Below are 25438 nucleotides of genomic sequence, written 5' to 3'. Positions count from 1 at the left end.
TTGGAATTGAACTGAAAAGTACTGAATCATTCTGATTTTGGTTCCTGCTATGTGCTGTTTTATCAGATTATACTTTTTCTTTGTGAGTGACTTTTTTTTTTTTTCTTTGTTTTTCTTTTGTTTTCCAGGACCTGCAGTAAGTATCGTGGATTTTACTGTTGGATCAACAAAGTTAAGGCTTCCCCTTCCCCCCTCCCCTGCCTTTTGGTGTCGTTGCAAAAGCATATTTTGGTAGAGGTGTGTCTGGAAGCAAAATTGGTACCAGATGCTGCTGTATGTGTTTTGTTTTTGTTTTTTTTTTTAACGATTGTAGACAAATAGAAAGGGCAAAAAAAGTTTTAAAATGTTTAACTTGCTGCCCTGAGGGACTTCCAGTAATTTTAAACCCAGAAAATATTCAGTAAAAAAGAGTTTTCCTTTTAAAGAGTTCTTTAGTCCGCTTCCATTTAGCAGAAAGTGTGCTGTACTAATATTTTAACATTTTGGTGTTTTTTTTAGTTCTAAAACTCTGTCTTGCTTTCCTTATCTGTTGTGTTTCCATCATTTAATATGAGTTTGGTAGTCTCACAAGGGGGGCTAGAGGGAAAGCCGTAGCTTGCTTGCTTCTCTCTTTGAAGTCTTGAGGAGAATAACAAGCATTCCTATCAATGCAACCAGAAAATTTATGGGGAATTTGTTGTTTGAAGGGGCAATAGTTGAAAATGTGTCAACTCCTCCTTCCAAATGTTCAGACGTGCCCTTGGCTGTGCCACCACCACGTCCAGATCTGATGTTCTCCCGCTGGTTTTGGAGCAAGAAAACAGCATTTCATTTGTGCCCTCCAAGTCGCTGAGGGAGTGTTAAAAAAGAAATTATGGGCATTAGGTGCTTCTGGCTTTCTACCTTCCTCTCCCCAAAGGAGGAGGAGGAGGAGGAGAGGCACAGGCTGTTTGCAGCCACGTGTTTCTTTCTCCATCGTTGCACTAACAGAGACGTTTCTTCATGTTATTCTCTTCCTGTAGAGCCTCACTTGGGTTGAAAAGGGATCTTTTCAGGAGAAATAAATTTGCTAACTGTTCCTGGGCTAATTAATTTCCAGTCCTGTAAATCTGTTTAAAAGCCAAAGGGTGACAAGGAAATGCATGTGGAGCGTGGGGGCTGTCACAGCGCCATGGCGTTGCTTCTCCTGCGATCAACAGCGCTGCCTGTGGCTTTAGTTAATGGCTTTTACCTTTTGAAATTTGGCTTCTAGTTCAAGTTCATTTTTTTGATGTAAAGACTGAAGAGGAATTTGAGCAAAATCATTATTTGGCTAAGTTTGGAACGAGCAATTCGGGAAAACTTAACAGCTTTGGCTTAACCATTCTTAGAGGAAATCTGAGTGCTTCTGCTCTAAAAGTTGTGCCCAGCATTAGCAATAAATCCAAGACTCTGGCTCGAGAAATGCAAACAAACTAATTTTTCCTGTTTAGTTTGTGTTCAGAAATGTAGTCTGTCCATAAATTAATTTTCCTGCAAATAGTCTGTAACTAAAAACTGCGATGCAGCCTCTCCAGCCCACACAATAAAAGTGACTCCGGGGGGTTTGGGAATTATTAGTGACTCGGGCATTGACTGCGGGAGCACCGTAGGGAGGTGAATTCCCGCCTGCCTGGCCCAGAGCTCGGTGCCTTCGCCGGAACCCGCGGCACGGTCTCGGCATGGGGCGAGACCCCCGAGGTCGTGGAGAGCATCCGCTGAGGCCGAGCGCAGGCCTGTGTGGCTGGGAGCCTTTTCGGGTGCCAGAGCTGGTCCCCGCAGGGCTTCTGCCAGGGGAATTTTTTTTTTCCTCTCTTCATTTCATGCAGTTTGGCCTAATTATTAACAAAAAGAAAAGAAATATTTTCTCCCTCAATGGCAGGTTACAAATGAAGAGGATGCTGCCTGTTTAAAACTCCACATATACATCTTTCAAGGGGCATTTTCCTCTTGATTAAAGTACTTTGGCTTATTTAAAATGGATTTATTTAACCGTTTGGGCTCTGCTCCTGCTCAGAGCCGTTATCAGCCCACACGCAGCCGGCCGGGTTACGCTTCCTCACGTGTGCTGTCTCTTCACTTTTATTGTCGGCGATTTGACATAGGCAACATATGGTGCACTATTAATTTTTCTTTGTCTCTAGTTGGTTTCATTTCCTGGTTCCCACGGCACTATTGAATTGCAAACGGAGCACAGGGGAGATTTAACACAAACAAGACTATTATTTTTTTTTTTCTCACTCCCTTCGCCCTTCTTTAAAAGACAACTCCTGGTTTAGTTCATTAAAAAAAAAAATATATTCCTGCATTCTTAGCATAAGCAGCATTTGCCAGAAACTTCTTTAAACATAATATATAATAAAAGTCCCAGAACCCACAGAACCACAATATTATTTTATTTCAACAGTACTGTATTTAACTCTATTAGTTTCTTCTGTTTCTTGATTTGGGCCATAAGGAATCGATTACATGTTACATGTACAGCATCGCACTCTGCTAAAAGTGTATCCTCAATTCTGTTGTTCCCTAGTAGCAGTTGTTCTGGTATTTTATTTTTTGGCTGTCATAAGCTAGTTGTGTATATGAAATTATTAGAATTTGTGGTACAGGATTTGTGGCTGTTGGATGATTGATCGTCCTGTCTGTGAGTAAGGGGTATTCTGCTCAGATGTGCTATAAAACCTCTCTTTCGGAGGGTATTAAAATCACATGCGGGGTAGGAAATTTCTACAATTGAAGGATAGACTTACCACAGACTGTAATTAAACATTTACAGTCCCAGATATTAACAAACGCTTTACGTATTAGCACGCTGGCTGGGGAGCTCACCAGCGAGCGAGGGCTGGGACTTACAAGTGTTTCCTATTTATCTGTGTGTGCTCCTGTGCCATACATCTCCATAAAAATCTCACTGTACGCTTTATCCCGAGACTGTAATTTGTTAAATAGGTGGTTGTTGAAGTCAATGTTGTTTCTGGATGGATCGCTAGAGCTGCAGGAGGCGTTAAAAGCCGCGGGGGCACTAGGCAAAAGGAAGAAGCCCTGTACGTGGTACGAAGGGGGCTGCCAGAGCTATTTCATGCCATGAGAAATGTATGAATCTGGCTGTGTATCCGCAGCATGCTGACATAACCTCTGTTTATGGTAGCAGATGACATTGCTGTACCAGACACACGCTTTACTGCCTACTTGTGTACCAGCTAATACTTAACAGCTCCTTCCCGGGAATCTGCCGTACGTCTGGCTTGCAGCAGGCTCCTCTGCTGGAGCTCACGGCACGTTTAACGGCAGCTCGAGCTGTAAATGCCTTTGGGAACACCCTCTCCCCCCACCCCTCGAGGAGAGCCGAAAAGGTGAAATATCCTGAATGGGTTGTGTTTTATTCCGCTGATCCTGCAGGTGTTAGTAGCAACTTAAGGTCTTTCCCCGTAGCATCAACTTTTCTTTCCCCTTCATCGCGAAACCAAAGCGGAGCTTAGAGGTGAGCTGGGAGAGCTGCATCCCGCGAGGAAATTAATGCATCTGAGATGGGGAGACCTTTAGATGGATTCACCTTTGCTGAATCAGGCGCTGGGATTAGGAGTTGGAAGCTCAGCGGTTGCTCCTGGGCAGACGGGCTGTCCCGGCCACTGGCTTGGCAACGCCGCAGCCTCCCCAGCCTCTCCCGCTGCCCAGGGGTTCCCGTACCTCGCGGTACCCGTGTCCCGCAGCGGGCTTACGGCCAGGATCTGGTGTGCATCACACACACGCGTGTGGCTTCAGGGGTGGCAGGAATTGAGCGCGGGCAGCAGGGATGGGTGTGAGTTGGCAAAAGCCTCGGTAAGTAGCTAAAGGGAAGGAAGAGATCAAAATCCGGGCTGAATATGCCCCAAGTGTGACCTTTCTGATAGAAAAATTGCCCTGAGAGTTTCTCTGGAGAGAATGTAGTCCCGGGGCCGGCTGGGGAGCCGACGGCCCCATCTCCTGCCTGCTGCTATGTGTTGTCATGCTGCTATGGGTGCACTGACTGACTTTTATCTCACTTGTTCCCCCACCACAGGGGCAGTCAGGACGCGATGGTTACCCGGTAACTCTGCTATTCCTTTTATTTTTATTCTCTTCTTATCTGCACTCTGTGGTCCTCTCCATCTTTTCCATGACACTTGATTTTCTTTGCCTGTCTTAGTCTCTTTTTTTTTTTATTTTTTCCCCCCTCTTCCCTCTCTCTACATCAGCGGTAGCTTTTGATGGGTTTAGCCCTAAAACTCAGGAGACTGCACAATATTCTCCATTAATGTGTATAGGGGTGAAATAGGATCATAGAATAGTTTGGGTGGGAAGGGACCTTTAAAGGCCATCTAGTCCAACCGCTCTGCCATGAGCAGGAACATCTTCAACTTGATCGGGTTGCTCAGAGCTCCGTCCGACCTGACCTGGAATCTTTCCAGTGATGGGGCATCGACCACCTCTCTGGCGGTAGATGATTGAGCCCTTAAATACTTGAGCCCCTTCGTGTTATTATTTCTACTCTGGCCTAAGAGTTCACTGGATTGCAAAGTTAATGAAGGATTTAGGGTTTGCTCCTCTCACAGCTGTAGGTGGCCAAATTTGGGGACTTTGGTAAAAGAGCTTCAGGTGTTGAGATAGATCCTCATTCGCCCATCTCCAAATCTTTTTCCTTGGGGACAGAGGTGTCCTGCCGAGCCTGTCAGCGAGATTTTTGCAGAAGGGTAGTTTGGGATGTGCTGCTCTTCCCATGGGCAGCACTGAAATGTCTCTGTGTTAGAGGGAGGCGTCTTCTGGGGGAGAAATAAAGCTGTTTGTTTGGGGCTGTTAAAGGCTCTGAGCCGCTTTCTGCAGGAGGAGGGAGGCCTTGGTCTGGCCGGACCCCCAGCCGCGGCCGGCCGGCCGCCTCCCCTGCGCCCCATCAATGCACTGGCACAGCCGCGGTGCTCCGGCTGCGAGGGGCTGGGTGGCTCGGCGGCCAGCGACGGCCGTGCGTGCGCTGCGGGTAACGGGTTGGTAAAATCGCTGTGCGGATCCTCCATGTTCACAGACAGCACGGTTCCAGCTCTGCTCCTGCTTTGTGAATGGGGCTGCTTGGCTGTGTGCCCTGCTGTTCCGTTTATAAGGTAAAGAAAAGTAGTGAGCCTTCTCCTTCCTATGGTTGATGCCTTTTCTTTTTTTCTTATTTTTTCCTTTTTTTTTCTTTTTTCTTTTTTTCTTTTTTCTTTTTTCTTTTTTCTTTTTTCTTCTTTTTTTCTTTTTTCTTTTTTCTTTTTTCTTCTTTTTTCTTTTTTCTTTTTTTCTTTTTTCTTTTTTCTTTTTTCTTTTTTCTTTTTTCTTTTTTCTTTTTTTCTTTTTTCTTTTTTCTTTTTTCTTTTTCTTTTTTTCTTTTTTTCTTTTTTCTTTTTTCTTTTTTCTTTTTTCTTTTTTTCTTTTTTCTTTTTTCTTTTTTTCTTTTTTTCTTTTTTTCTTTTTTTCTTTTTTTCTTTTTTTCTTTTTTTCTTTTTTTCTTTTTTTCTTTTTTTCTTTTTTTCTTTTTTTCTTTTTTTCTTTTTTTCTTTTTTTCTTTTTTTCTTTTCTTTTTTTCTTTTTTTCTCCCCCCCCCCCCCCGGCAGGAGTGCATTAGGAAAACTCACTCCTTGTCTCTGCCGCCTCGTGCCCTGTCCGGGTTCCCCCTGAACGCCCATAAACCACAGAAACATCTATTGAATTTTCTGTGGCTGATGGAGACTGGGAGCTCAAGGGAGGAGGATTGGAAGGGAAATGCCAGAGCTGCTTTCAGTTTTCATTTCCCCTGGACCCCTGTGAGCCTCCCAGGAGAAGCCAGCAGCATATCCCCGGCGGCACCGGTCCCAGAAGGGGAGAGGTGCGAGAGCGGGGTCATTTTGCGGAACAAGCCTGTGCTGCCGTTGCATCCCTAAGGGCGGGAGACGCCCGCGAGCGCGCAGGGCTGCCGATGGGGGATGGACTAGATGACCTTTTGAGGTCCCTTCCAATCCCTAGCGTACTGTGATTTCCAGGGGAAGGGGGGCGGGGGCGGGCGCAGCACGGTGGTTTGTCTCCCTCAGGCGGTACCTGGAGAGTTTGATTTGTTAGAAATTAAGGTGGGAGACTTTGCTCTAATTGGACTCTTTTAAAGACAGCTTTCCAGTGGCTTTCTGCTCTTGAGGGCTGTGGCTAACGGCTTCTGGATTAGCAGTGCCGGCGGCAGGTTTGCCCTCTTCTTCTCCGTGCGAGTCGTGTGCTGGCAAAGCCTGTGCGTATGGTTTGGTTGCAGAGCTCTGAAAACCAGAACCGCTGGGAGGAAATAGTGACTTTTCCCCAGGATGGAGCATCGCCACCAGCCTGTTCCACTGGGCAGCCCCGGCTCCGTGCCGTCCCAGCTCCTGGTGAGGGATTTTGGTGCTGCTCTCCTGGATGGTGCCAGGGACTGGCAGTGACCTCCAGCTCTGCCGCCACATCTGCACTGGGAAAATGGCATTAATGTCACCGAAAGGATTTTCGCCCCCAGGACCTGCAGCCCAGGCGAGCCCCGTGGCTGGGCTTGTTCCTGACTTTGCAAAACTGACTGAGCCAAAGCCAGCAAACACTGAATTACTGCGTCCACATGGCTGTGGTTACGCTAATTAGCTTTATCTAATAAGGAGGTGGCGATAATTGCATTTCCAAAGCAATACGTACACCTGAAGAAGGAAGAAACTAAACACAAAGCAGGCTTGAGAGTCTTATTCAGTAGAAGCATATGGACAGGCTTTATTACATCCAGTTGCGTAGTCAAATTGATTTAATTATTTAGTTCCCTTCAGGGTGATCAAATAGACTCCAAGCTGTTTCAGGCGGTAGATGTGGTGCAAATGCAGAAGTAACAAGTGGACATTAAATGGTGTTTGGTGTCGGAGATAGGTGCGGTAACACGTGTGTCTCTTGGCTAGCAGTGCCTCGAGTTTATTTGCGAGCCGCTGGCGCGTAACCGCGCTGCAAGCAAGGGAAGCTTTAAAGGGATGAGTGAACCAGAGCTCTGGAGATGGGGCCCAAAGAGAAAACAGCTTTTATAAGATGCTTTCAATATTTTCGTAGTTAACAACTTAAGGGGAGGGGTTTGTGCCCTACAATAAAACTTTACAGCAGAAACAGTTTCTTCTTTATGAAGTTCTATAGGTTCATTATTATTTTTTTTTTAAACCCCAGGGAGGATTTCGTTTCTATTTTTAGGACTATGGCATATCCTGCCTAGCATTACCATAACAGCTGTGAAGAATGTTGGATTTTGTTGCTTTTCAGGTCTTGTTTGACTTGGTTTTGACGTCCTGTTGAACGTGGATTACAGCATATACCTCAGCCTGAATTTCAGCGTAGGTTCCTCTGGGCTGCATAGGTCCATCTTCTCTCCCCTTTCCCCAGTAACTTTTGAACTTGGCCCATTTCAGCCATATTTGACAGAAGGACAAAGACTGTGAAGATAATTAGTTTAATGTAAACTTTTGAGATCAGGGGCAGGTTAAGGGAAAAAGAGCCGTTTTGATATCCCTGGTGAGGCATGAGCTCACGCTGCCAAACACGTGCTGCTGTATCAGCTGCTTCAGAGGTTGCCTGAAGATTGTCCTTTCTGAGATGTTCTGTTCCTTTTTTAATTGCAGAGCTGGGGAAGCTTTTAAAATGTTTTTGACCCCCAGGCCAATCATCTCTAATCCATTTTGGGGGGGGTTTCTGACAGATGAGGAAAGCTGATGTTGGAAGGGTGAAACGTGCACTGTCAGATTTGTAACCGCATTTAACAAATAACGAAATCGCAACATAAAAACTCTCCTCTGCGGGTTAATGCAGCTACACGCTGTGGAAATTGCATTCAACCCAGGTCAGGCTGAAGCAGCTCCTGTGGGCTCTCCCAGAAGCCCACAACTCACTGTGCTTCTCGCTTTAGCTGCCAAAAGAACCGTCTCTTGGGGGACCAAAGGGTCTCCAAGAGCTGATTTAAGAGCCGTTATATTGAATATCATTCAAGTTCTGTAGGTGCTTGAAGGTGGATTGTGCGTGTTCTCTGGAGAGATGAGGGCAGAGAAAGGCAGAAGATCTACTTACGGTCCAAAATACCTGCAATTTTCTTTTTTATTTTTTTGCTTTCTCATCTTGGATGTGCAATTTGCACATATTAATGATGGCAGTGATCATCATAAGCTCCTGGGTTTTGGGGTGCAAATCTGCTTAGTCTGAGAGCCTGCTTTGCATCTCCTGAGCTTGCAAGAACACAAATGAGGGCAGCAGGGAGTGGGGAGGCTTTTACTCTTTTTGATGCCAGAACATTAATTTTGGCAATCCTTTTTAGAGAAAATTACCTAAAACAACTTCTGGGGGAAAGCAGAGCGCTTTATCCTAAAGGTGGAGGAGAAAGAGCAGGTCGCTGGTCTCATCCGACATCTGCGTGGTCCTTCCTGCAGGACATCATGATGTTCTTCTGGCTCTTTGTGGTGGTGGTGAGCTGGAGTAACACGTAGGCGTGTAGTGGATGGTGTCCTGGGGTGAACCAACAGCATTGGTGGCTGAAAACTACAGCATAAAAGATTCCTTTGTACAGAAATCCCAGAATAATTGGTAGTTACAGATTAATTACAGGGTTGCGTTGATTCATTAGAGATGCAGTGATCTCTAAGGAAAACAACAGCAATAAAAATGCTGCAGAATGAGCAGTTCAGGAGACAAAAGGATGGTTTTCTAGCCAAGGTCCTGAGCAACCTGATCTACCTTTGGTTAGCCCTGCCGGGTGGTCGCGCTGTGTCTGCAGCCCCTTGCTCAGGGACCTGCCCGGTGGCTGTGGGTATGGTGGTGGAGCCCCAGTTGTCCTTCCTCTGGACTTCGCACAGGACCACGTGTGTGCTGAGGTGTTCCTGCTGCCATGGAAGGTGGTCCTCCAGGAGGGCCACCAGCCACTGCTGGTTTAACTGCATTGTTTCACTCTGGTGCTTCCCCTCGCCAGCTTTTCTGGAGAGATGACAGCAGCCTTTAGATCAGATTGACAAGGAAAACTTGGATGACATGTTTAGCCTTTGCCAAAAGACCACCTGGCCCATCCCCAAACCGAAGCACAGCCCCGAAGTTTGAGCTCGGGTTTGCATGAGGGCGCGCTGGAGCAGAGGAAAAGCAGATGTGCGGCCGCCGCGACGATGGAAATGTGTTTCTTGTTGGGCAGAACCAGGCGCTGGGGCTGGGATCCCTTGGGACTCGTCCCGAGCCGCGTTCTCCACAGCAAGGAGCATCTGGGCTGCGGAACGGTTCCCCTCGGCTTGATGTGCTGTCAGTGCATCGGCGCGTCGGGGGGCATTTGCCCTCGTAAAGCTGGAGGGGAGCGGAGGGATTGGCCGTGCAGAGGGCTGGTGCAGCGGGGCTTTCGGCTGCTTACGTTAGCAGGGCGGGCAGCTGCATCTGGGCAGGAGGGAAGAAAAAAAAAAAAAAAAGGGAGAGAAAATGAGGAGCAGATGGAAGAGTCGAACTCCGAGTAGGCTTGTTGCAGCTTGACCTTTCAGTGCAGGCGGATCTTCCCGTTATGTAGCTGTTTAATGGAGTCAAATAACGTATAGAGGGGAGAAGCAATGGTTGGTGATGCTTTTAGCAGCCTCACCCCCATCCCTTCCTCTTTCCCGCTTGCCTTCAAACTACTCAGCTGTCCTCTTACATGATACCTCTCCTCTTTTCTGATGAGATGCTGCATTTGTGGTTCACCAGAACCCGCTCCCTTCCCTCCTTCCATCTACTGGAGAAGCCTTTTGAAGCCAAAGTCTCAATTTCTTGAGAGTTTCATCTGCCTGTGCTACTCGTCCTTCCTTAAAATTGGTCTCTGCTCTGCCGCTACGTGACATCCCGAATGGAGGGTTGTCACTTCAAGTGGGAAGAAACCAAAAGAATGAAGTTGATTAATGAGGGGAATTACTTCATGTGCATGTCTTCATTAATAAAAAGCAGAGCAGGGAAGAGACTTTGCAGAAAAAAAGTATGATACGAAACAGAGTTGTCTCCGATTTTATAAATTTTCCTTAGAATATTAGCATCTATTTTTAGTTGAGCAGTGTTATTAATTTTGTTCCTCCAGCGTATAATGTTTGCCTTCTGAATTTTGTAAATCACTCATGCGTTGCCTGAAAGAGTCCAGGCATCGTCCTGCCCGTCTCTCTTAATAGTGGGGAACTCTTTGGGAGGGCGGGGAGAAAAGGGCTTCAAGTTCTGCCCGCTTAGAAGTAATGCAGCTTGTTACTCAAAATTATTCAATATTGAGTGGAAGCATCCTTTTCTAATGATAGGTAACTACACTAAAATAATCGATTAATGGATTTACGGTAAAGGAGAGACACAGTGCAGGCGTTGCTCAATGCTGGCACGTCTTTGGGGGAATAATTGCTCAATCAAAATTTGAGTACTCTTGTATAGGCTATTTTAATGTATTTAATGCCCACCTCGCGCTAAGGAGCTGTTAGAGCTGAGCAGCTCAGCATCTTCAGAAACTTTATTTTGGGAGCCCTGCACAGTGAGCTAATATCTTCCTTTGGCTACAGCATTGTAAATCCAGAGTTATCCACAGTCAGCTGTAACGCGTATAGCCGGAAATCAACTTGTAAGGATGATAAACTCTGTCTTTAATTAATTTTCAAGACATAAAGTGAAGCCAAATGGTTTTGGTTTGGGTTTTTTTTTTTTTTTTTCCCCTGAGCTGACGTCTGGGAGAGGGCCTGGAGGAGCATATGCAGAAGGGAAGTTGGTTCCTTGACTCACGAGATCCCAGTGTGGAGCAGCGTGACAGGAGCTTTGGTGGTAGCTCTAGACCTTGGCCTTAACCAACAGGGTTTGGGCTTTCCTCCCCTCAGCAATTAAGAATTTCAGTCAGTTAGAAAACTTATCAGGGGAAAGTCTGTGCAGGATTTTTGTGTGTGACCCTTAAATGTATTAAGCGTGCAGACAGGCTGATGTGTGAGAAATGAGCAACACGTGCCCAAGCCTGTTCCTGGTGGTGGTTCCTCCATCCCGTTGTGGTCCCCTCAGAGTTTACTAGAAAGCCCCAAGACGTGCACTTAGCCAGGCATTTTGGAAATTGCGGCACCAGAAAACCAGATGTGGCATTAATAAACTGCTTTCACAGGAGAACTGTAGAAGTGACTTGGAGATAATTGCATAGATGGAGACAACTCACCGAGTCATCAGGCAACTCCAAGTCCTGCTTGGGCACGCTCCGGGTGCAGCCTGGGGGGGTCGCAGAAGGAGCTGCGCGTAGCTTGAGGTTGTTCCGTGCCCAAACCAGAGCAACAAGCAGTGGTTTAACTCTTCAGGAGGGCTGCCAGAAATCCCATGTGAGATACGGGAGACCACGCTATGTGGTCAGATCTCATGGGCTGTAGGAAGGAGCGTGTGGATCTCAGACTTTTACTGGTTTTTCACAGTAGGCGGATGCTTTCCAGACCCTGGGTGGTAGCTCATGCACAGACACGGAGTGCCTGTACATTGCATGGGTGTTTTGGTTGGTTGTGCATGCACAGAATTAAAAAAAAAAAAAAAAAAATCATATTTAACATCTGGCATTGCTAGACTTAGATATTTTCAAATACTGTGTCGTGGGATTGGTATCCATCCCCAAAATGAAGGCTTCTGTTGGTAAGCAGGCTATTTAGTTTTCTCAGCTAGGTTCATCGGGGTCTTAACTCTCATTCAGGGTTCGGTCCTGTGTTTGTTCTCTTGAGTATATTTACTCATAAATACTTCAGACTTCAAGGAGCGTCTCCTGTGAATGAAGTCATTTGCACGCATACTTCTCCCAGTAAGGCCCCAAAAGACAGAAGTAACAAATACTCATTTTACAAGGCAAACTTTGTAGTTCTAGTCTTTTTCATTTTACTTTAATATCAGTTTTGTGGCCAATTCACGTAATTATTTGCCTAGAGGGGAAAACCTCTTTAATCAGGGAAAGCAGATCCAGCGTATTTTCCTGCTACGTCCGTTTACTGGCTCTCTGATGTGGAGACAACAATGATTTTGTAAAGACCAGCTCTTCGTGGCAGTAGTTTATTTTTCTTTTGATTTAGAGGTAATTCTTCCACAGGGAAAATAAAAAGTTGCCTTGTATCCCACCCAGTAGAGGAATTGCAGATGCATTTGTTTATCTTCTGTGCTTCCAGTGTTTCTGGCCAGGGAGAGGAGAGGGTCTGGTGAAGGTGCTGCCGAAAACGGCAAGGAGAACTTTTTCTGCAGAGGCCGATTTCTGATTCGGGACACGCACAGCTTTTTGGGTGATGGCTTGGACCCAGCTGGCCGCCTTATCCCAAACTGGCTCACGCAGGGGGAGGCTTGGTGACGAGGATGGTCCTTCACCACCCAATGCCTGGTTGAAGCGGGGCTTTGGTTTCTGGCTTCTCGTGCTGCTTTTCCTCTGGTTCCCCGCTTCGGGCGCGAGTGCAGCTGCTGCATCTGCATCTCGGCTGCCAGTGCGTTTGGGCACAGCCGCGTGGTACCGGGGCTTGGCTTGTAGGCGGAGGAAAACTGAGAAAAACCAAGAGGTTTACTCATTAACCGCAAAAGAGAGGTAATCCAAACAGCAGCTGTCAACCAGGGATGGCACTGGTGGGGGAAGAATATAAAAGCAGTAAGAAGCTGGAAGCGTTCTCTTGAAATGGCGATATTCCTCCAAAACAATTGCTTACCAACTTCAAAACTGCATCCCCACCACAGAGGCCGTCTCCTCTCTCATAGTTGGACATTACACAAAAAAATATCCAAAACCCAATTGGGCACCAAATGCTTGAAACAAGCAGTTGCACAGAACACATGGAACTCATTTAAGCCTCAGAAATTTGGGGGAAGTTGGGGAACTCTTTCTTCCATAAAAGCACTTTGTTGTTTTGGAAGGAAACTGGTGCAATGTGATGCACAGATGAGTGAGCTCTCGCTTCTGAAACGGTGCTGAGCAGCAGATAAGCTGATCTGACGTGCCGGGGCACCGCGTGCAGAGCGCTGCTGGCCCAGGAACGGAGGCGGTTGGCAGCGGTGACTCCTTCCCTTCCCCTTGCATCGGGAGGAGCGAACGAACCGGCTCTGGTGTGGCGTTTCTTTGTGTTTTATCCCCGTAACCTCGCTCGCAAACCCAAGCGATGTCCTGTGCAGCTCCAGCCCAGCATTGGCTTTCCGCCCCTTCGGACCAGTCAGTGTTAGATTTGCTTCCAGGTGCTTTTCTTGAGCATCTTGGAGAAGACAGCCGGTAAAGCAAGGAGGGAGCTCTGCGAACAGATGGGAGGAGGTGCGTCTTGTGTTTAAGGAAAGGGAGAAAAGGTGCCTTATCTCCACAGCGAAGCCCTGGTGACCGTGGTTGGCATGTCTGGGAAGAGAGCTGGGAGCCAAAGTGCTCCGGTGAGCACGCGCTGAGGATGCAAAGGAGGCGCTGAACAGTGGGCAGGGCCCGGCGCTGCCCCAAAAACATTCTCAGGATAGGCTTTGGGGTTGGTTTTTTGGTTTGTTTTTGTTTCCCAAGGATTTCGGAAACCCTTGTAATGATCCGTGCCCTGCGCTGGGCGCTCGTCGCAGCAGCTGGCCGTGCGCGGCCGCCGCATGCCCTGCGTGGACCAGCCCAAACTCCGAGGTGGCGGCTCCCTTGTGGAGCCCCGCAGTCTGGTTTGCATTATGGGTGAAGTTTTTAGCAAATTACTGCTCCTTTCTGCTCCGTTTCCATCAAAGAATGGGCAGAGGCCGCCCAGCAGTCTGAGGACAGATCACTTTTTTGGAACAGAGCACAGATTTGGGGGGGGTTGGGGTTGGTTTGTTAGCACACGCTTGGCTCTGATCAGGCCGCGGCTCTGCAGCGTTTGCCCCACACCTCTGTTGGGGGGTTTATTGCCGTCAGCTCGGGCTGTGGGACGCGGCTCCGCCCCAGGAAGGGTTTCAGGGGAGCTTTTTGGGGGGTTGGTGATGCTGAGCCTCGCCAGATGCTGTGGGCAGTGCCTGAGGGGGTACGCTCAGGTGGCCTTTTTGGAAACAAATTTGGGAGAGCTGCCACAGCTGGGGGAGGGGTGTCTGCGAGCAAGAGGGGAGCCGCTCCACCCACGGCCCAGAGCAGCCCCGTTGGGATCCCCCCGGTTGGGATCGCCCCCAAGACTGGGGTCAGATGTCACTTGCAGGGCTGCAGCTTGGAGGGAGATGGATTTTTGGGGAATCCCTAATTGCCCTCCCCTGTCAGATGAAATTGGGTTTTCTGCCCGAGGAGGGGAGCCTGGCTCTGAGGCCGTGCAGGACGGGGGCAGCGAATGCGGGAGAGGAGGGGGAGAACCAAACCAGGAGATGGTTTCCCATGAAACCCTCCAAAAAACTTGGGGGCAGTGAATTGTGCCCCAGAATTTTGTACTCCCAGCCGTCTCCAGACACGGGGTAATGCACACGTACAGGCAGACGCGGCCGTGCCTGGGTTTCAGTGTCTCTTGCATTCTTGTGCTGTACCACGTGTCAGGTTTGGTCTGTTGAGGGAAATCGAATGAAAACTCTGTGTGACGTCTTTTGTGACACAAGTACCTCCTGCTGTGCTTTAACTCCACAGCTGTCCCAAACTGGAGCTGCCACTGGTAATAATAGTAATTTCTCTTACCTGCTGCTCTCACGATAAACGTGCTGGTGATGCCTGACGTGGAAAGTAGTTTTCAATCCAGGAGTACAACTTAATGGCTACACTTCTGGCTTATCTTTTAGTTCTATGATATCTTGCCACCGTCTTGGAGAAGACTGGAAATCAGCTGATACTTGTGCGCAGAAAGCTGTGCTCTCAGTGCCTCGCTGCCCGCCACCGTTAGGATGCAGGTGCCATCGAGGCTGATTTGGGGGTGGCAGCAGCCCCCAGGGTTACCTGCCACCGCGGCCTGGGGGGACCTGCCCTGCCGGAGGTGCTTCTGTTTGCAAAAAGGTATTATCTAAATCACCAAGGCTGGATGGTATTTAAAGCTTAACTCATGCAAATCTGGGATTCCTGGTGAATGTCATGTGTAAATGGTTTCCTTGTTAAATCTGGCAACAGGGTATTTATCTTACCAGGACTCGGTTGAGAGCTCTGCGCTTTTTAGTGGTTTTGAGAATAAGGGGAAAAAAAAAAAAAAAAGGGCATTTCACTGATTTACCCAGAAAATATGTTGAAAAGGCCTGTATCCCTTGTGAGGCAGCCACGTTAGTTAAGCTTCCCTCTTTTCAGATATTCTTTGCTTCCATTTTTTAAACAAATATACTGGTGCGTAGAGTAGCAAGCGTAAATTATTTTCCAAATTAAAACAATTAGTCTTACAAGCACTTAAAAAGTCATGCCTCATCAACATCACTGTTTTGTCCTTTTAAGAGAACTGCAGAAGCTATTCGAAAAAAAGCTAAGTGGAAAAAAAATCACCTAACAATGAAAAAGTAGTTTGGGGGTTTGCACAAAGTCATGGACCAAAGGGGAGTTCGTGTTGGACAATACTGAAATAGCTTTTTTCAAACAAAGAAACAGAGAAAATTATTAGCAAAGGCTTGTTAATAATCATGTTCGTACTGGAAAAAAATTATTTATTTATTTTTAAGTGCAGGGCTGTTCCCCGGTGCAGCAACCCCGTCCCAGTGAGACTATCTGCGCTATGTATAGTTAAACATGAAGCTATCGTTACTTTAATGACCTTAATGCTTAAATAAGACAGCTCCTGGTAGGCAGGTTTCCAACGCTGTGTCGTGCTGCAGGCTGACGCAATTTTGAGGTCTCACGCCAGGACTCCAGAGGTCAAGGCAGATGCAGGAGGAGCCGGGTCCCATCAAGGACGTATCCGGGCTCACGGCCATTGCACTCGGTGTGCGCGCAGGTTAATTCCTCATGTGACAATTTCATATGTAGATTCTCTCTCTTCACAGATGCTGTTATTTGGAAGGGCAAATGATTACTGTAGCAGAGGTGGTGTTGGATGGAGTAGAAACTTGTTTTTTGGTTTTTTTTGTTTTTTTTTTTATAAGGGCTTCTGGTCCTTCAGCACTCGAGGACTTTAGGGAGGGAGGAGGGGGCTACAGTAATTAGGGATGAGGTGAGATCCCAGAGCACTTCTTGTGCTCAGTTCGTTTGCAGTTAGCGCCAGTGGTTCTCAGCTGCTATTTAGAGGACTCGCATTTCGTTTCTCAGTGCCTCTTCTCCCCTTTTCCTTCAGCTGGGAAGCTCGGAGGAGCCGCAGCAACCTGGCTGCCTTTCTCCACTGTCCTTGTGACGGGGCTGGCAGGGCGTGCGTGGCCACAGCTTTTGCTAGAGCTTTCTTCTGGTACAAAAATGTGCTGAGGAACCGCATGGCCAGCAGACACTGTCCCGCTTGCGAAGATTTACAGCGTAGCCTATAGGAAAGGATGGTCCCCGCTCCCTGGCTGCGCTGCAAACCACGCCGCCTAACGACCCAGGGCCCTGCGCAGGGATACTAAAATATTGTCGTGCTCTTTTGTTCTGACACTTTCCTCTTTTTTCAAATGTAAGATTTTGCCATTTTTTGAAACCACAGAGACAGAGATTGAAGGCAGCCCTTTGAATTTGTTAAAATTTGACTGCGGGGTTCCTTCCGACCCCTGTGCTAATTTTTAGCAGAGCAGGAAACATTAAAAATAACCATGAGAGAATATTTCCCAACTCAGAAGGATTGTCTTCCTAATAATCTTGGGCTTTGTTTTCACTAGATATTTTCCCTCCTTAAAATTCCTGTAACACTGCTACAGCAAGTACATCCCTGCCAGCAGCAGTAATGGCACTGGAGGAGGAAGGCAGGGGGGCCAGTTAGCCAGGCTGGCACCTAGCCTTGCTCTGAGCAGGGGTAGGGGATGTACAGGACGAATGTTTATTACTTATTGGAAGAGCTTTTGCATGTGAATCAGAGCTCGCAAGCTCTGGGTCTTCCCACTTTGGTGAACCTAAAACTCTGTTCCCAAGCCTTCAGCTGCTCTCAGCATCGGCTGAATCTCAGTTTTGCGATGACGTTTTGGTGCTACGCCTCAAGACTTCTGAGCTCCTACAGTGAAACAAAACAAAATAAAAATATCAAAATTTGGTTTAAAACGTATCTGAAGGTATCCCCTTGCGCTGAAGCTGAAATGTTGCATGGCCAAACCAAGGATTGCAGCAAGGGCGCACGACGTAGTAACGAGCTCTGCTCAAGCCCCAACGTCTTATCTGACTGGTGTCTGCGTTCTCAGCATCATTGTATAAATATGTATCATTAAATAATATATCATTAACGTATACCATAAAATATATATTCTACAAATGATGTTCTCACCCAGGCAATGGCTGTGGGGATGCACCATGGTTCGGGTCATTACACCCGCAAGGACACCATGTGCTTGTGTTACTGTCTGCGAGGGGTAAAACCAAGGCGAGTAATTGCAATTACTGCTCACCTCTCCTTCATGTCGCCAACTCTTCCCACCCTGGCAGCCTGAGGGCTCCAGCCAGATGTTATGGATATATTTTCTTTATCAAACTGACAGCAATGTTTCTCTTTTCTCTTCAAATGTGGAAGGTGCCCCACAGAGCTGTCTTGGCCCTGCACCAAACGCAGGTGATCCTTACTAGCGCGTGGTCAGAAAATGAGATCTGAGTTGATTATTAGCTTGGAGTAGGCTGGGACCATATCAGCGTTGTCTTTCTTGAAGCACTCGGCGTAGATGAGTTTGTCCCGCTTGGCCAGTGTTTTGGTCAAAACCATGTTTCGGGGGGAAGTGGATTGAATTTTCTGTGTACCTTGTCTTAAAGCATCAGGTTTGTCCTAGGCAGAAAGTTCATCCCCTCTTGATGTAGTAAGCATTTAGTTTTGTAAAGCGTGATCACTGTGCGTGTGATTCGGAGCAAAAGGCTTGTAATGAAGAGTGGGCGAAGGCATGAGTGACCCTTATTCCTGGGCAAAAAGCACAGCATGAAGCCGCTCCGATGCTCTCTCTTACTTGGGCCCTGTATTGGGGTGTCCAGAAAACTTGCCTTTTTCTTACTGTTTGTGCTGGTAGTTTAAGTGGAAGTGATTTTTGTCTCCCCCAAAATGGAAACTTCTATAGAAGTGGGTTTTGACTGGGGGAATGGGAGGGGTTATTTGTTGTTATAAAATAAACTAAAGATTCCTTCATCTTTAATTAAAATGACATGGAGCAGAATTCATATAAGAGACAATAACGATCTCAACACGTGGGTGCACCTGAAAGTTGCAGGTGAGCAAGCCCAGATTTCTGTTGCTCTCTCCTACTTTACTCGTGCGCTCCTCCGGCTGCTCTCGGAAGCCCTGCCTTTGCTCACGCTGACGTTTGGCTGGGCAGGTAGAGCAGAGTCAATTAAATCTCCAGCTCAGACCAACAAAACATTTAGAAGTCTGAGTTAGTCTTGTCCATTCAGCGGCGCGGCTGGCCAAGAGCCCCTTTGAAAGCTCGATGGATATTGTTTCTCTCAAGCATTAAATGCTTTCCATCAAACAAACATCCTTTGAATAGACTATTGTTTTTCCTACTGGATGTCCCTTTGTGGACTGATACAAGAATAGCTAAAAGCTGATGAATTGGTACTGTAAATTAAAAAAAAAAAAAATCTCTGGGACTTCTGCTCCTTTGAGAAGTTGAATGTGCTGCAAGTTCTCTGCTCAGGTCCCACATCTTGTCCTCTGGAGGTCAGAGGGCTGCGTCAAGAGCTTCAGGTGAACCACCTCAAACAACCATAGTTTCAGGAAAGATGCTCCATGGACCTGATGCCTTTCCCCTGGCATTATAACGTAAGGAATCGAGGTGAGATAAATTATGGAGAGGGGGTGTTAGGGGAAGAAGTAGTCGTTTGCTTGTGACCTGTAAGCCTTTGCATTAACGGATGCAACTGCATTCATTTATATTTTTCATTACTGCTACATAGCAGTCACGTACTGGTAGTTCCTCATGAGAAGCGATACACATCACGTGAACAGTATAAGCTATGTTTGGTCACTTGTGTGTAAAGAAATCCCCATTTATTTTCAGGTGAACATCTCTTGTACAGGTCTCCCTGTCCTTATAACACTGGTACTGTTGCCCTGCCCAGGATTCAGCCGCCTGGATTTACCTCTTTTTCCTAACAGAGCTATGTATGTCCCAGGGTTTCGTATTCCAAGCCCAGTCACCACAGCCACCGCAGACTGATTTATTCCTTATTGATGGCCAGAGCTGTGAGCTGGAAGGATGCTGTTGTTAACGCAGCCATCGGGCTTCTCTTACACACCTTTCTCTCTTTTGCTCAATTTCACCATCACAGATTTAAACTGAACTAAAAAAAAAGTTCACCCTAATCAGGTCCTTAAGAAAAACAGAAGGCTTTGATGCTGTATCGTTGCGTTATACAATAGTCCAAACTACATTTGCTTCGGTAGGTCTTCCAGGTTTACCGGGCTGTAACGTGGGATGATGTTTGAGCCCGGCACATCAGTCGAAGGAGCCAGGAGGATGCGCGCGTGCCGCACGTGTGTGGCCGTGCGGGGCAGATGTAGGAAGGAGCTGGTGCTGATCCCAAGGTATCGTTTTGTGAGTGTAGCCCTTGAATTCGCAGTAGTTGGGGCTGGGTTTGAGATCGCGGGACCAGGCAGCCGTGCTGCAGCGCTGGGTCAGGCTTTGCTGCAGGGACAGGGCAGGGATGAAGTTCCCGCTCTTCGGCACAGCCTGCGGCTCCCTCTGGAGCAGGTCCTCGCCCAGCAAAGCACGTGAGCACGTGTTGGAGATCTGGGAATGAATCAGGTGTCCGAGGGCTTTGCTGACTCGCAGCCATCGTGCCGTGTCTCTTCCGTAGTGGTTTGCAGGTCTGAGCCGTCTTTGGGTTTAAACGAGGAAAGGATTTGAGTTCTCAGGCAGCAGGTTGTGGATGGGTGGAAAGGCAGTTGTTCTGGGATTTACCCGAACTGCTGAGTTTTGAACTGCTTCTCTTCATCCCCAAGTGTCCGTGTGCCAGCTCCAGCTGAGGGCAGGGGCAGCTTTGGCTGTGTCCGTGGGCCTTAGAGCATCCGTGCTTCCTCTCCCCACGTGCATCCTTTCCCAAAAGCAAGGTTTCCTGTGGCCCAATACGTTCAGTGCCTTCATGTTAATTAAGGGCTGCATGCCAGAAAGGATGGAAATAACCATTTATCACGTCGATTTAACGTGCCCTCCTGCAGCAAGCCTAGAAGGGGGAGGGAGACCTGGGGAAGAACTGGAGTGACCAAGTGCTTGGTCCTGCAAATACAAGCACGTGTCCAGCTTTGTGTCACTGCAGATGAGCAAAGCACGTAGGTATCAGCCCGCGGGGCAGATGCGCCCTTCTTTCCTCCACAGCAAGACACCCCTCCCCATCTGTGAGATTTACCCATTTACTGAGGGTGATGGCTCAGCCCCACATCTTGGGTGAAGTGGTAGAGTTTCAGCGAGTCCTTTTGATAACACAGATGGTTCAGGTCTGAGGTAGATGTGAATCGCTCCCGGGACCTGCTCAGTTTAACCAAATCAGGCATGTTTTACTGCTGCTCTTTGAGAGTCTTTAAAAACCTCAGGGGGTCCCGAGCGCTGTGCCAGAGCAGTGTCACCCTGTCCCTGTCACTAATCCTGTCACTTCTTCTGACGCTCCTTCGTACTCTGCAAATTGTTTGAAGCCTCTTACTGTACTTCTGTGAAACCTTCCTGCTGGATTGCATGGATGAAGGATTAGGTATATAAACACCATAGCCAAAGATTGTACTATACGTAAGTAAAGCCTCTTTCAGAGCATGACTGAGATTGCTAGGTTTGTACATTGATTTATTTTTTTTTAATTATTATTATTTCTTTTTTAATAATACTGTCTTTTCTTTCCCTTTTCAGGGGCCTCTTGGTTTGGATGGCAAACCAGTAAGTAGCACCGAGCGCCAATTGTAACACATCTTTATTCATGCTGCTCTGCAATAGATAAGCAGAATATCAACTCTTACTTGTTTATTACTACATATATAACTGTTTAGGAGACAAAATTGTGTTTAGGAAAATTATTCTGTGGTCTGTAACACCTGCAAGTTTAAATTCTGAGCCAGGGCTGGCTGGCACAGCTAGAGGGGAGCTTTTCTTTACCTGTCAGCTCATCTCGGCTGCTTCTGCCCCTCCTGTGCCAGCTCGGCAGGCGGAGACTTTGCCAATGGGTGGCAGGCCAAATTTGGGAAATAAATTCCAGTAGCGTCTCGGAGCAAAGTCGATAATCATGGTTGCATGCTCCTGGCACTACAAAGTGGTATCATAAAAATAATTGTTCCCAAACTGGGTTCATTTGCCTCCAAAGGAGCCCAGGTGGGAAGTGCTTGAGAGTGCCTGGTGTCCACGCAGTACCTTGTGGAACAGCCTGGACTTCGTTTTATGAGCTCTTTGCTTGACTTCTTTTTGCTTGGAAGCCCTTTGGACACTTAGGTGCTCTAGTCTTTTCTTACTTTACAGAAACACAGACTTTTTTGGGTTTTATGCTAGCTGAACGCTAGCCAGCTCCAATTCCTTCAGCGGGATGGTTGCTGCAGGAGGTCACAGTGTTTTGTGTCCAAATCCCACTCTGTTCCACCACGTTCACTAGAGGGCACCATTTGAAATCTTTTCAAGCTCTGGTCCTAAACCAGCTGTGATTTTCCAAGTGGGCAGAAGTCGTTCAGTCTTTGCAATCGAAAAGCCATTCCAGATACTTACTTCTATCTAGCTGGGGAGTGTTTTGTCATACCTGTACACTGCTGTGGTTGGTTTTTATCTTACCCCAGAAAATGGCAAATGTGAATGAAAAGACATCTAGAAATAAAGCATTAGAAAAGAAAAAAGGAAGGCCAGCTCACGTGGCTGTGCTCAAGGCTTGGCTTTGAATTAGCAAAGCCCCGTGATGGGAGAGCAGCGCAAACCCCGGCTCCTGCGCCCGCTGCCCTTGGCGGGCACGGGGATGCGAACGGCTGCGAGCTGTGCGTGTGCACCGGGCAGGAGTGAGACCTCTGGGTGAGAGGCAGGGAAAATCTCAATGAAAAAGCAAACTAATGGCCAAACTCAAACCAGACCCTTCACGATCTCTTCTATGAGAGCAAGGGTCCGGCAGCCTTGCCTAGAGCCAAATTACCAGCAGGAGGGATGCTGTGCCAGGGATGCAGGTGCTGCCGCTGTCGGCCTCTCTGCTGACCTTCCCCCACTGCATCCCACTGGGTCCCGCTTTGGCAAATGCCATGAATTGGGCTGAACTCAGAGATTTGGTATTTTTCTGTGCTGGGAGGAAAGTGCAGAGCAGGGACATCAAAGCATGGTGCTGCCGCTTCTTTTTGGGGCTGCAGCGTGTCTCTGCCTGCCTGTCTTACAGCAAGCTGCTCAGAGGGAGGATGACTTATGTCTCCAGCAAATAGTCCAAAGAAAGCAGCCCATCCTCCTTGTTTATTTCAAACAGATGTATAATTATTGTAATGATATGCTGAGCATGTGTTTTTCTAGATGTGATTTAATACTTCAAGAAATCTCTTTGCATCTATTCAGAGTCACGTGTTTGCGAGCGGCTGTCACGCTGCCTGCCCTGCCCCGGTCCTTCTCCGGTCCTCTGTCCTGGCAAGAACAGGCAGGACCTCATGAGTGCTTTTCGGTAGCGTGCTGCTCGTGTGAAGCAGTGTATAACTCAAAATAATAGCATGGATAACTTATAATAACAGCAAACATGGCTCAGGTTTGTGAGTCGATGAATGCAGCCTCCTTGGTTTTGATGTTGTGTGCATTGACAATTCTGCTGTTTCTTGACTTGGATCCTTCTTGTGTATTTCCAGGGACCTCCAGGACCAAAAGGGGAAAAGGTAAAGACTGCATTAACATGTGGCTTTTGAGGAAGCAGCTGTTTATCTTCCTTCTGCCATAATTCTTTGAGTTCAGGTTACCCCAATATGATAGCGTGGCATTACCACTGGGGTTTGTTGGGACATGGAGCTGTGACAGCGGGTTCTCCGGTTGCTCTTGGAAAAGCCCTGGGAAGGGGAGGGCAGAATGAATTTGCAGGAGGAATGGGTATGGCCTTAAAGCTCATCCATGCTGTAGGGTTCCTGGTAACCCCTTCAGGGTTACCTAATAAGGAGAGTGGCATACAACTCCCTTCTTGCTTTCCTCCAAGAGTAAGGCTGTGGGCTCCATCGCTCTGTTTGCATGACATCCTCCCACGAAATTAGAGCAGCCAAAGAAGGTCACTGCTGTACTGAAAGTGATGTTAATCCTCGCATGTGTAGGACATAAGCAGTTGCTGGGGGAGCCTTAGAGTTGGAAACAGTCCTCTATTTCTGATTTATTATCTGTTTCATCGCCTGCCAGGGCAGAATCATTCCCTATTGTGTTGTCTCAAGCCCTTCTCCTCCCTGGTTTTGAATACATTAAGCAATAGGACTCTTGCCACTTCCCTTGTGTGCCATTCCCGCGTCCAGCCGACCCTGCGCTCGGTCCTTCGTGGTTGAAATTTGAACTCCAATAGCTGACCCTTGCTGTTTTGCCTGACGCACAGGGTGAAGCAGGGGACATCGGCCCGAGGGTAAGTAGTGACACGACACATTGATTTATTCTAAAACCTGGTTGGGTTTAGTCACTGCACAAAACAAGGCTTCGTGCAGCTGTGTCGCTGCAAACTGAGGTACGGTAACAGGTCTGGAAATGTTTAATTTTGCCATTGGAGCTCTCTGTGGTGGTGGTTTTCCAAACTTTGACCACGGGGAAACAAGAATTGAAGACCTTCAGGTACCTCATGGAGGGTTTCACTTCTACTGGCCTTTTCTATCCCTGATTCCCTCTTCTAGTGTCAGAGGCAGACTCCGTGTTTCTTTTGAAGCTGTGCCCCTTATTTGTTGGCATTAGTGCACCAGTGGTAAGACCCGGTGTCCCAAGAAACGGCCCGGCACAGTGTTGTGTGGGGTGGAACGTTCCTGAGCTACCCGCCTGGGACCATAGGCTGCCTTTGATTGAAAATAAAGGGTTTAAAGTAACTATGATGAAGATGAACGTCCCCATGTTGGCGATGAGATGGGAGGGTCTTGGGGAGACCACGAGAGGTCTGCAGTATTTCTGAGGTAGGCTCCATCACAGTGAGAGAGGTGGGGTTGGCCGTGGGTTACGGGCACCTGCTGGAAAGCCCACGGCGGGGATGTGCTGGGATGCTGGTGTATGGGCCCTGCGCAGAGGCCACACTCGGAGCTGGCACCCGGGAGTCAGCTGGTAGGTTTGGATGCGGTTGCTGGAAATGTAGGCAGGACCTCAGTGGTTAACGTTGGGCAGAGATGCCTCAGAGTCATTTTTCTTTTTTCCTCCGGAGGCCGTTAAGTCACTTTTTGAAGTTGGTGCCGTTTTGTAAAGCAGCTCCCAACTGCCTTGGGTGCCTTTGGAAATGTCACCCTTGGGCTCTGAGAGCCCCTAAAATTTCTCCAATAGATTTATGCCCTGTGTGGCTAAGGAGGGGCTCAGCGTAAGGTCTCAACCTCGTCTAAGTGCCCACCCACGAACACAGAAAAGGCTTTAAGAGGTGGTTCAGCAGCACACGGGTGTGAGTTTTCTCTCCTTGGCTGAGGCTGTGGATGACTTTGGGGCTGGTGACTTGGTAGATGCCAGAGGAGATGCTCAGGCTCCGAAGCCTCGGTGGTCTTTGCTGCCGCATATCGCGGGAAACCACCTCCCACCGTGGGAGATGCTCTGGGCCCAGGTTCTGTCCGGACTCGCAGGGGCAGGTGCCAGCTCCCGAGGTAACACTTGTCCTATGTTTTAATCTACTGATAAAAATAAGTGAATTTTTTTTTTTTTCTCCTGATCTGCATATGTCTGGATTTTGCTTTATTTTTAGATCTATTTACATCCTTTTGCACAAGAGTCAGAAAAAGGCTCAGAAATAATTTGGGAGGAAAGGGGGAGAAGCAAGCCTGGCAGAGCCGTGCACGAGCGGGTTTAACAACTGGTGCCTGGCTTTGAAAATAGCTTCCTCTGTGTCTCCACACGTTCGGGGTTGTGGATTGGAAATGAAACTTAATACCATCTGGCCCAGATTATTTTTTTATTCCTTAATTTAATCTATCTTCTTCCGCAAGTTTCAGTGGTGGCTTTGTTTAGCTGATTTTGAAAGATGCGTCGCAGCAAGTCATCTCATCAACGGGAGGATAAATAACTGGGAATATACCCAGTGCCGCCTCCCTCGTAAATGTGTGTGTCTATGGAAGGTGGAGTGGGAATAGAGCGTGTCAGTGAACGCACAAATATTATGATTAGGAATGATAGATTAAAAGAGAATAACGCTTGGGGCGGCTTTGGAGGGACTGTCTGCAGTGGAAGAGAGATGAAGGCAATTGGGGATTAGCTGCGGAATATATTCGTGTCTGCGCTGCTTCTCCTTCTGTCTCTAATAAACACCTGCCGCCAGCACGGACGAAAAAGAGATGATTGCACGTGGGAGTGTGCCTAACGCGGATGCTGGAGGGTGGTTTTGGAGAGCTGAGGAAGGCGT

At 47.7% G+C, this 25438-nt stretch overlaps 1 protein-coding gene across 1 annotated transcript in view; it reads left to right on the top strand.

The window, feature by feature from the left end:
• The window catches only part of COL23A1 (collagen type XXIII alpha 1 chain), a gene marked incomplete at its 5' end in the record, with an annotated part of 201626 nt that overhangs the window by 152761 nt on the left and 23427 nt on the right, over window positions 1-25438 (top strand). The window contains 4 exons of the mRNA XM_082490172.1: window positions 129-172; window positions 20806-20832; window positions 22743-22769; window positions 23462-23488. Coding sequence (XP_082346298.1) covers window positions 129-172; window positions 20806-20832; window positions 22743-22769; window positions 23462-23488 — 125 coding nt within the window. The remainder of the gene's footprint in view (window positions 1-128; window positions 173-20805; window positions 20833-22742; window positions 22770-23461; window positions 23489-25438) is intronic.

This window comes from Vanellus vanellus, assembly GCF_965231255.1.
Source record: "Vanellus vanellus genome assembly, chromosome: 13".
Classification (NCBI taxonomy): domain Eukaryota; kingdom Metazoa; phylum Chordata; class Aves; order Charadriiformes; family Charadriidae; genus Vanellus; species Vanellus vanellus.
Note: the sequence above shows the minus strand (reverse complement) of the source record. Positions and strands in the feature narration are given on the sequence as shown.